The sequence below is a fragment of the Cnephaeus nilssonii genome, assembly GCF_951640355.1.
Source record: "Cnephaeus nilssonii genome assembly, chromosome: 22".
Taxonomy (NCBI): Eukaryota; Metazoa; Chordata; class Mammalia; order Chiroptera; family Vespertilionidae; genus Cnephaeus; species Cnephaeus nilssonii.
In genome coordinates, this window is record NC_137093.1 from 27,688,575 (window position 1) to 27,700,132 (window position 11,558).

Below are 11,558 nucleotides of genomic sequence, written 5' to 3' on the forward strand. Positions count from 1 at the left end.
GAGGGGGGGGTCCTAGCCTTCGGCCTCACCCCCTGCCGCCCCGATCCGAGGGCCCAGGCCCCAGGTCCCTGCCTCCCGGCCCAGCCCGCCCCCTAGTGCGGGGTGCTTGGGAACGCGATCCCCCGTCCCCTTGCCGGCCTGAGGGTCGATATTTCCGGCGGCACCGGAGCCCACCCCCACCCCCCGCCATCATCAGCCCTCTATTCCGGGGCCGGAACGATCGTGCCAGAGCCCACGTTTCCCAGCCGGCGGGGTGAGGAGGGCGCGGGGACGAGCTAGGAAACGGAAGGGGACGAGCACTGAGCGCGGCGTTTTGGGAACGCGAGGCATTCTGGGAGCGCGGGACCGCCATTCGCTCGCCTCACGCTCTCGCAGTCTCCTGAGTCGCCGCCGCCGTCGCCGCCGCCGCACCGGGAGGGAAGAGGAGGCCGGAGCCGGTGAGGAGAGGCCAGGGGCAGGCAGGAGTAGGCCGAGGCCCCCGTGAGCGGCCGGGGAAGGAGAAGGACGCACCGCCGTGGGGCGCTGCGGGGCTCGGGGAGGGGAGAGCGGGAAGTCGGGCCACCCGAGCATCAGCGTCGCCTCCCGAGCGCCTGCAGGGGCGTCCATTTAGCGCACGCCCTTCGCTTCCTGTACGTCCCCGGGCCGGTGGTTTTCGAAGTGTGCAGGCCGGAGTCTGGAAGCCATTTCCGGCCGACGGCCTCAACCCCCTGCATCCTTTCACAGCGCCCTCGCGCCTGGGCCTCCATCTCCCTTCAGGCGCTGGGCCCTCGGGCTTTCCACGCGGTCACATACGTTTTTTCGCGTCTCCCTGCTTCTAACCCGTTTCCCTTTTGCAGTTGCTGTTGCCTTTTTATTGGCGCCTTCCTTGCAGTGGTTCCCGCTTCCACGTAAAATCCCTAAGGGAGCGTGTCTTTCCCAACCGCACGGCCCATGGATGAGTTTCCGCCCTCCGCCGTTACTCATTTCGGGGATAAAAAGTCCACCGCTTGTCCCTTTTTCATTAGCCGTCAGGCGCTTGCCCTGTGGTTATGTCTTTTCCTCCAAGATGAGCGTTTCCTGCTTATGGCACATGGTTAACCTGGTGTGCACGCTGATGTTTGCTTTTCAGCCTGGATGGTGCAGTGGGGGGTCAGAGGGCATTGGAGGGTTTGAACTCAGTGCACAGCCTCTTCAAGATATGCCTGCATCATGGGTTTATATCTGCAGTGGTCAAATTATGATGATCTCTGAACGCATAATAATCTGGCCACTCCGTGTATTTGTATCTCAAAAGTATTCTAGAGTTTTGCTGGACATCAACCACCTATTTGCCCTGAGCTCTCTGTCAGCCAGTGCAAAGGGGAAAACTGATCAGGTGCACGATTTATAGTATCTTTGATATCAAATAAATGAGGTACTCAAGAGAAGTACACTGAGTGGCCAGATTATTATGCGTTCAGAGATCATCATAATCTGGCCACTCAGTGTTTGTGTGTGTGTCCCATGTAGCCACATGTGGCTCTTGAGCCCTTGAAATGTGTCTAGTGTGAGTGAGGGACTGCGTTTTAAGTTTCATTTTCATTAAGTTTAATTTAAATAGCTGCATGTAGACAGCGGCTGCTGTATTGGCAGCTCGGGTCTATGTCACGGGTTCCCAAAAGGGTGTTAGTTACCCACAACTACGGGTGGAGAATCCGTTGTAAGGTACATGTGTTACACTCCCCTCGTCCCCAATACATGCAGGATTGGTTCTTTGATGGAGGTAGAGGGTAGCAGGGAGGGAGATGGGGTGTCGGACCCGGAGGGAGGCGTGGGCACTGCCTTCTCGGGCTCTGAACGCAGAGCCGACTTGTCTGTCTCGCTGTAGAGCTCGCTTCCTGCCAAGATGTCTATCGGCGTGCCCATCAAAGTCCTGCACGAAGCCGAGGGCCACATCGTGACGTGCGAGACCAACACGGGCGAGGTGTACCGCGGGAAGCTCATCGAGGCGGAGGACAACATGAACTGCCAGGTAGCCCCGTGCACCCCCCACCCTCCCACCCCCACTGGCGGGGCAACCGTGCCTCTGGCGTGGAGAACAGACAGGCGGTGACGGGAGGTCTTCTCCACGCTGTTCCCGGGAACAGTGATTTGTTGAGTGCCTCCTGTGTGCGAGCGGCTGTGGTGCAGGTTCACAGGGTGGGCGGGGATCAGCCCGGTGGGATTCCGGAAGTTAACTTTGTCCTTTGGTTTCTTGGTTCCGTCACCATTTTCTCCCATGGTCCGGGGGCCTGCCTAAGAGAAGTGGCTCTCCTCCCTCTCGTTGGAGTCCCGGGTCGGGCCATTCTCCATTTGCCGCCACAGGTTTGCATAGCGCTTTGCAGTTAACAGAACCTTCTAGTCACATACTGTTTATTTGCCGTCCTTCTTGGGGGCGTGAGTCTCATTTGATAGAGCAACTACCTTTGGAGGTGAGTGGGTTTGGGGAGAGTTGTCATCCCTCAGTAGGGAGAGTACGATTAAAGGGCTCATCTGTGACTGTCACCTGCAGGTAACTGGAGCAGCTTCCTGACGGGGGCCCTCCCTGGGCGCTGTTTTGCTTTTACTAACATCACGTGGGTTTGTGTAGCGCTGAAAATTGTATCAGCACACTCTCTCCTTTGTTCTTTAAACCTCCGTTAGGAGCTTGGACTTTGTAAACATATGTTGGTTTGAATCTTATGTCACTTTAGGCATGTTAATCACCTCAGTTTCCCCATCTGTAAAATGGGGTGGTGTTATTTTTGGTCCTCTGTGATACAGACGCCAAGATTGAAGAGTCTAGCCGGCCGGTATGGCTCGGTGGTCAAGCGTCGACCTAGGAGGTCACGGTTCATTTGCCAGTCAGGGCACATACCCGGGTTTCGGGCTTGATTCCCAGTAGGGGGCATGCAGGAGGCAGCCAATTGATGATTCTCATCATTGATGTTTTTATCCCTCACTCTCCCTCTCTGTAATCAATAACATTAAAAAAAAAAAACCACCTGAGCAGTGTAGCATGGGGCAGAAATGGCCTGGTGGCCTGGCCCTGGCCCCTTGCTGGGGTCAGTCGTTGGCTGGCAGCCTGGGGAGAGTGGCCTCTCTGGATCCACAGGTGGCAGCCGGAGGTTGTCAGCTCCCTGTGTTCCTTACAAACTTGTCCCTTTGAAGGGAGATCTCAGCAGAGTACTCCGCAGGCCACCACAGGAGTGCACCCCCACCCCCACCCCAGGGCTGTCCTGAAGGTCAGATGAGTTCTGTGTGTGCAGCAGTTAGCTCAGCACCTTGCACGTTATAAATTCAATGTACGGTGACGGTTAACACTTCCCAGGTGAGGAAATGGAAGGTCACCTTACCCAAGGTCACACTGTGGGTCAGGTGTCTTTTTTTTTTTTAATATATTTTTATTAATTTCAGAGAAGGAGAGAGAGAGACATCCGTGATGAGAGAGAATCATCGATCAGCTGCCTCCTGCACGCCCCACACTGGGGGTCGAGCCTGCAACCTGGGCCTGTGCTCTGACCGGGAATCAGACCATGAATTCTGGGTCATAAGTCAACGCTCGACCACTGAGCCACAGCGGCTGGTCAGATCAGGTATCTTAACCGTTCGTTGATTCCCAGGTTATTCATTTGTTTGTCATTTCTCTGTAGCGTTGAGCATCATCTTCCTGCCAGGTTGACCCGCTGGGGCAGGGAGGTAGGCATTGGCGACGGCAGGTTTCTCTCGGTGTCGATGCCGTGGAGATGGGTGTGTGGGCTCTCGGTAGGTCCTGTGGGGCTTGGCCTCCTCTGCCTTGGTGAGGAACCACTAGCATAGATCCAGTCCTCTGGCTAAGGCATCCTCCTTCATTGTAAGGTTCTTCAGGTTCGTGAGTAGAAGGCAATTGGGGGGGGGGGGGGGGGTAGGGAATCCTGATGGATTTACTCAGCTATTTATGTGGACGTTCCTGAGCTTCCGGACCTCAGGCTGCCCGTTTGCACTGTGAGGGTGTCAGGCCCGGTGACCTTGCTGGTCTCAGGTGCAGCCAGTGGAAGGTGAAGCACGCAGACCCTGGGGGTAGCTGTCTCGAGTCAGGGTGCAGCCTGCCCCCCAATGTGACTTAGAGTGCGTGTGGGCCTCTCATCCGCTGTTCCCTCCTTTCTAAGCAGGGATGAAAGCAGCCCCTCGGCCTGAGGTTGCAGATAAATAAGCAGCTGCTTGTCAGACAGCAGGGGCCAGCCACGTGCCCCACAGGATTAGTCTGCCGGGGCTGCCGTAACAGTTTGGACTGTATAGTATCCCCTCTTAGCCAAGGGGGGTACATTCCAAGACACACACCCCCCCACCCAGGAGATGCTTGGAACCAATAGTACCCTACTCATCCTATCTAATAATAGAGTAACATGTAAATTACCATCACTCCGCTACGCCCACGATTGGGCGGCGGGAGGCTGGGGGGCGGGACTCGGGGTGGCCTATCCGGCCATTGAGAGGCACGGATCTGCTGCCACTGAGGGGGGCTACCCTGCTGTTGAGAGGCGCAGGGGGCGGGACTCCCGCCCCCAGCGCCTCTCAACGGCCAGATCCGGGACCGCTGAGGGGGCCTGCCACGGACACCCAGCTGCGCCTCTCAACGGCAGGGTAGCCAGGTGTCCAAGGCAGCCCCCCTCAGCGGCCGTTGAGAGGCGCAGGGGGCGGGAGTCCCGCCCCCTGCGCCTCTCAACAGCAGGGTAGCCCCCCTCAGTGGCCGCGGACCATCAAAAGCGTGGGAGCTGGGTGCCTGTCTGCTCCGGCACCAGCGGACAGGCACCTAGCTCCACCGCAAAAAGCGAAAGCGTGTAGGGGACCCTACACGTGCATGATTCAATCATGCACTGGGCCTCTAGTACCTATGATAAAGCTTAATTTGTAAATTAGGTACAGTAAGAGATTAGCAAAAATCTAGAATAACAAAGTCATAATATGCTAATTAACCAGAGGATCTTCGGGACGAAGGCGGGGCTGCAAGGGAAGCCCGGTGCCAGGTGCCAGGAGCCAGAGGGAAGCCGGTGCCGGCAGCGGGAGGGGGGGGGGGATTTCGTGCATCAGGCCTCTAGTAACATGATAAAATAGAACAGTTATAACAATATATTGTAACAAACGTTATATGAATGGCTTGAGACCGTGATTAAGTAGAATACAGGTTACTTGAACACCATGACAGTTGCTCTGATGAGCAGTGGCTGCTAAGGGGCTGACAGCTGAGCAGTGTGTATAGTGTGACTTGGATGAACAAAGGGATGAGCCACGTCCCGGTGGGACAGCAGAGGGCAGGAGATGTCACTGTGCTCCTCAGAACGGCGCGGTTTAAAGCTTAGGAGTCGCTTAGTTCTGGAGTTTTCCCTGTCATTGTTCGGGCCGCGGAGAGCCGTGGGGACTGCTGTGTGAGATCCTCTCCAAGACGCCGTTTCCCCGGGAGCCTGGCCGCTGTGCCAGCTGGGTCTGGTTGTGGTTATTTGGGAAGGCTGAGCGAGCTGGGTGTTCCCGCCCGACTTACATTAAACCCGAGCTCACTGGAGTTACAGCCTTCGCCTTGTCCTGGGAATGTAGCTCAGGCTTGTTAGCGAGCCGCGTGGGTGGGCGGGCAGTCATTTCCGCTGGCCCCCCGGGGAGCGTGAGAGGAACAGCGGGCCGTTCTTGGGGCGCTAATAGGAGTCAGATGGTACTGGGCTCTGTCCGCTCCAGCCAGAACACCTACTGTTTGTGAAAACTCGTGGTTTACGTCTTTCTTATCTTACACAACAACCTCTGTCAGGGATTTGCAAAACGGGTTGGGGAGATGGTGACAAGAGGAATGAGATGTACCCGTTTGTGCTGAAGGACAGTGACTTGGCAGCCTGGCCCCCAAAGTAGACTTTTTCCCCTTTAATTTCAACTGACATTTTAGCTGTCGTTTACTGAGGTTCTGTCATGTGCTAGGCAATAGGGAAACATTTAGACATACTTGTCTCATTTCATTTGCTCCTTAATGGTCCTAGGAAGTATGTGGTGGTCTGGTGTGTAAGAGTGGATTTAGTCAGGGGGGCCTGGGTTCACACCCCAGCAGGCCACACGGGGGCAGTGTGGGCTCAGGCAGGGGACTAGAGAGACAGCCCTGCCTCTGGTGGCTGTGCCACCCCGTCTCTGTGGGGGTGGCGGCAGGATCTATCTTACGGGGTGTGTGATCTCCTGGGACACTGGCAAGTGTTCGGCGAACGTTGGCTTTGTTATGGGGTATTTTTCCTCGCTTTGTAGGTGAGGGAACTGAGGCCCCGGGGAGCCAGGAGACTTAGCTAGGGTTACCTCCCTGACAAGTGGGGGGGCTGGGCCTGTCTTCTGTGGAGTCACAGGTGGGGGTGGTGTTGTGAACCTTGGGCAGGTCCGTGTTTCTCAGGTAGTCTAACCAACCACCCCTGGTGTTCGTTTGTGGCACCAGACGTGAGGGTGTTCTCCTAGGCAAGAACAGATGGCAAGGACTTAGGAACTGGGAATTTGCTAAGGAACTGGGGGTGTTGGGCCTGGAGCCGAAGATGATGGGACTCTTGAGCCCTGAGGGTGTAACAGGGACAGTGGTTGCAACTCTAGAAACTTCCAACTGACAGAGACAGATACGTAGAGAAGAGAACGAGTGAGTCTGAGATGCCGACCATCTGTCAGGAATCCGGAGACAGCACGCCTCTGCAATGTGGGCTTGACCCATTCTGAATGAATTGTAACCCTCGTTCCTCCAGGAGACGTAAAATAAGCTCCTTTTCCTGGAAAACGTGGACCCGCTGAGATGGGCACCAGCAGGCTCATGTCCCCTTCCCATGCCACGCCAGTCTCCTGGCTGGCCTCACCGCTCGGCGCCCCGCCTCTCCGTCCCGTTATCCACATTAGCATAGTTATCTTCCCAAAGTGCTGCCCTAACCCTACCCCCCCTCCTCTGTCCACGAGCTTAGTGACCCATAGTGCCTGGGGGGAAGACCCTGTCCTTGGCCCCAAGTCCACTGCTCCAGTCCTCGCACCTGCAGTTCCTGCCTGAGTGCCCTGTCTCTCTCTGGGCGAGCGCTTGCCCTAACCCTCTTGGTATTCCAGGCCCTTCATACTTCTCAGTCCCCAGTCACCCAAGCCAGGTGAGCGGTCCAGAGTGCACTCTGGGAGGGTAGAGCCGCATCTGCCGCCTGCTTGTGGCCTCCATGCCTTTGCAGTCTGGGCGGGCAGATGCAGGAGAGGACAGAGTTGACCTGCCTGTTCCAGTCATCACCACTGGGAGCGCCTCGCACGCCGACCGGGCAGAAGAGCAGAGCTAGCGCCTGCTGGGTGTGAGGCGACTCCCTGCATTCTGGCTGTTGGGCTTTGGACAAGTGCTTCGTTTTTTCAGCTGTAACAGTGGCATGCTCATACCACTGGCGGTGCTGTGAGGACCATGTGTGCAAGGGCCTGGCACAGTCCCTGGCTTTGCCTGGTTCCTTTATCTCATGACTAGAGGCAGAAATTCGTGCACGGGTAGGGTCCCTTCCTCCGTTCTGCGCCACCCCCTGGTGGTCAGCACACATCATAGCGAGTGATCGAACTCCCGAGGGGACACTTTGCTTTTATATAGATAGACGTTGGTTTGTGCATTTGTGGACTCTCCCCCGCCCCCCCCCCCCCCACCACCACCACCACCACCAGCCAGGGCTCCCCCTCTGTGTGCCGTGTTCTCCACTGGCCTGTTGGCCCTGCTGATGAGCTGGTGGTTTTCTTCCAGATGTCCAACATCACCGTCACATACAGAGATGGCCGAGTGGCCCAGCTGGAGCAGGTGTACATCCGTGGGAGCAAGATCCGCTTTCTGATTCTGCCTGACATGCTGAAAAACGCGCCCATGTTAAAGAGCATGAAAAATAAAAACCAAGGCTCGGGGGCCGGCCGGGGGAAAGCTGCTATTCTCAAGGCCCAAGGTAGGTGTTCCGGATGCCCTGGTTTTCACATGCGGGTTTGCTGTGTGTCTTTTAGGAAAGGGCCCTGTTACCCCACCTCAGCCATCTCCACACCCACTGCTACCCTTTTACCAAAACTTGGGGGCCCCACCTCTGAGGGGCTGGGGCCTTGTCCTGCCCTCTCTCTTGCCTTGCCTGGTCGCAGTCATAAGGCTTATGCGGGATCCCAAGTGGCTCCTTAGTAAAAAGATAGAGGCTTCTCTTCTCCTTAAGCAGACAAGGAGCTAAGTCTCATCTCTGCGGAGCCCTTTGTTCCCAGGATCGTGAGCAGGGGCCTGGGGTCCGCGTGCTCTTGTCCAGCTGGCTGAGCAGGCCGCCACGTGTGGTGTGGCTTGGCGTCGGCAGCAAGGGGGCAGCCGCTCAGAGCCTGGGTGTGTGTGGGCCCTCAGCATGAAGGGGGAATGCTGATGGGGCTCCATTTTCAGACGAGACGTAAGCAGTTTTAAGCCATTTACCCGTTAAAGGGGCCAAACTTCCATTCTCAAAGCCTCTTCTGTTTGAAAAGAAATTAATTCTTCTCGTGTTCTGAAAGGGAGACAGCCTTTTCCCGGTGGTGCAGGCTGGCTTTCTCCTGGGTTCGCGCAGTCAGCGGGGTTCTGTTTGGGTCTGTGGAAGGTTCTGCCGCGTTGATTAGCTAAGGAAAGCACGTGTCGTTGTTGGACTCTGTCTTAATATTGGTAAAAAGACTTGGTGCAGGAAAGCCACTGGTTCTGTCAGCATCTTTAGCTGCGTGTGTATCTCATGAGGTAGCTTGGGGTTTAAAGATGCAATAAAGTGATCCTTTAAAATGCCTCCCAGCCAAAACCGGTTTGGCTCGGTGGATAGAGCATCGGCCTGCGGACTGAAGGGTCCCAGGTTCGATTCCAGTCAAGGGCATGTATTTTGGTGTCGGGCACATCCCCAGTGGGGGGTGTGCAGGAGGCAGCTGATCAATGTTTCTCTCTCATCGATGTTTCTAACTCTGTCCCTCTCCCTTCCTCTCTGTAAAAAAATCAATAAAATTAAAATAAAATAAAATAAAATAAAATGCCTCCCAAACTGATCTGTTCATCTTGCCCTTCCTAGACAAGAGGCGGTTGTGGGGAGATAGAAGCTCTGGACCTTTTGTCCTGGGCAAGAAGCGATGGCAGGAATGCCGGCTTCCTTGCTGGAACTGCTGCTCCCCGGGAGCGCATGCTCCTTGTCACTGTGCCTGCGCCAGCTCCAGCAAAAGGCGGAGCCAGTGGCTCTGAGCAGGAGGCATTTGGCAGTGAGTTGCCGGGTCCCCTGGCTTCCGCCGGGCCCCCTGTGCCTTTCCCCGGCCCTTGCTCTGGTGCTATCAGCTTGTGGCTGCTTCTCAGGTGGCTTCCCGCCCCCTTCAGGGCAGCTCGGAGAGGGTGCGGCTCCAGTTAGCAGCCACCAGAGCATTCTCCCCGTCCCTTGGAGCCTGGTTTCCCTAGACCCGTGGTCGGCAAACTGCAGCTCGCGAGCCACATGCGGCTCTTTGGCCCCTTGAGTGTGGCTCTTCCACAAAATACCACGGCCTGGGCGAGTCTATGTTGAAGAAGTGGCGTTAGAAGAAGTTTAAGTTTGAAAAATGTGGCTCTCAAAAGAAATTTCCATCGTTGTCCTGTTGATATTTGGCTCTGTGGACTAAGGAGTTTGCCGACCACGGGCCTAGACGTGTCATCACAGAACCGCAGTCTCCTGCACCCTTTGTGTGGCTCTGTTTTTTGTGAGTTTGTTTTATTTTTGTGTCGCTATTGTAAGACATCTCATACACGCAGAATTGCTCAAAGGATAATCAAACCCCTCACCAGATTTAACAGATGTTAACATTTAACCGTATTTGTTCCCAAATTTTAAGTGCGAAGTCAATGCATCTGTCCTGTTTCATTAGCTCGCGCTAGGCCAGCTCGGGGAATCCATCTACTGTGGTGCCCAGACTTGCTCCCCAGCAGCCTTTGCTCTCGGTGCTCCGCCTTGAGCCTCTTGTGGAGAGCGGTGCTGCTGGCAGGCAGGGGGCTGGTGCCCGCTCCAGCTCGGATGCCCGTGTCAGTCCTCGTCCCTCTGGGTCCCATTTTCCTTTGTGAAAGGCGATGGGCGGGTGTGGGGTGGGGCGGGTGGCCTTTCCAGCGCCTTCCCAAAGCGCCAGGCCCTCGGGCGAGCACTCGCTGACCATGCTGACCGGGACTTGTCCTCTCTCTCCCCCCTTCTAGTGGCCGCGAGAGGAAGAGGACGTGGAATGGGACGCGGGAACATCTTCCAGAAGCGAAGATAAAGGTCTCTGCGGCTCAGAACTTTGCCCTTACTCTTGTAGGTCCTCTGGGTTCGGTGGAGTGTGTGCTATGTGTATGGTCCTAGCTGTTCTTTTGACATCTTTCTTTTTAGATCAGGAGAAATGTTCAACTAAATAAATGTGGTGGCTGTTTTTTCTTTTTGTGAAAATACGGATTATGTGTTCATTTTGGAGTTTGGTGTTGTTTGCTTTGGCAGCAGGTTGGGCTGTGACACCCTGGGAGATCGCCGGGGACCCGGCCAGCACTTTGAAGTGGCGCAGTTCTCGATAAACGTTGCAAGTGCTGTTCCAGGCCAGTTGGCCGGCTAAGCCTTAGCACACGCACTAAGCCTTAGCACACGCACAGACCGTCTCGTTTTCTCTTCAGACACAGGCATGGCGTGGTGCTGTGTTCAGGTCACCTTTACGGAAACGTCATCAATTCAGCTTGAAAAACACCGCATGCGTGGTCCTGGCCCTTGACATGGTCCAGTACTCTGACCTCTGAGCCTGGAAACCCTGGTGGCTTCGCACTTGGCAAAAGCAGTCTAATGTTAAAAGGCAATTCAACGAATTTAGTGACCAGCATCTATGGCTCCCAGCCTGGCTTTGTCACCAGGTTTGTGGGGACAGCTTCTTAGGCGTCTATCAGAGCGTCTCCGCGTCGATTGGCACAACCACAGCGTTCGGTGTTGCAAAGGTAGAGAGGGGAGGGGAGGCAAAGCAGAACACTGACAAAGACACGGAAATTGGGAAAGCGTCGGCAGACGTCACATGCTGAAGAGGTCTTGCCGGGGTTCGGTAAAGGATGGGCGACAGCGGAAGCTACTGAGGCAGGGGGTCAGCGATTGGCCCTTGGCACGTGCGCGTTGCACACAGCGTTCAGGTAACGGGAGAGGAAGACGGTCCAGCACATCTGTGCAGCTGGCAGCAGATGGGGGTTTTCTCAGCAGCTTTGCCTCATCGTCAGGACCCTGCCAAGAGGTAACAGCCTGTTTATTGTTCCTGTAATAGAAATCCCGAAGGAGCAGCCGGCGCCAACGGGTGGTCCGTGAGGCGAAAGGTTGGCGGCCGCTGCATTAGAGTGTTGTCTGATGCATCCAGGCGGCGTTCGATCCCTGGTCGGGGCACACGCAAGAATCAACCAGTAGCCTGGCCGGTGTAGCTCCTTTGGTTGAGCATCCTGTACACCAAAAGGTTGCCAGTCCCATGTCCAGTCAGCACGTGCCCAGGTCGCAGGCCTCATCCCCGTGGGGGGGCCGGGCAGGAGGCGGCTGACCAATGTTGTGCTCTCACATCAGTGTTTCTCCCTTTCTCTCTCAAAAAAACTAGGGGGGAAAATCCACCAAGAATCAACCAGT

The 11,558-nt window shown here is 55.9% G+C and overlaps 1 protein-coding gene across 1 annotated transcript; it reads left to right on the forward strand.

Moving 5' to 3' along the window:
• The first annotated feature begins 270 nt into the window (after positions 1 to 270).
• SNRPD3 (small nuclear ribonucleoprotein D3 polypeptide) lies at positions 271 to 10,373 on the forward strand. The gene is made up of 4 exons (XM_079762292.1): positions 271 to 437; positions 1,847 to 1,990; positions 7,709 to 7,901; positions 10,139 to 10,373. Exons 2-4 carry the CDS (start codon positions 1,865 to 1,867, stop codon positions 10,198 to 10,200), a joined length of 381 nt encoding a protein of 126 aa, XP_079618418.1. The 5' UTR covers positions 271 to 437; positions 1,847 to 1,864; the 3' UTR covers positions 10,201 to 10,373.
• Positions 10,374 to 11,558: the final 1,185 nt, after the last annotated feature.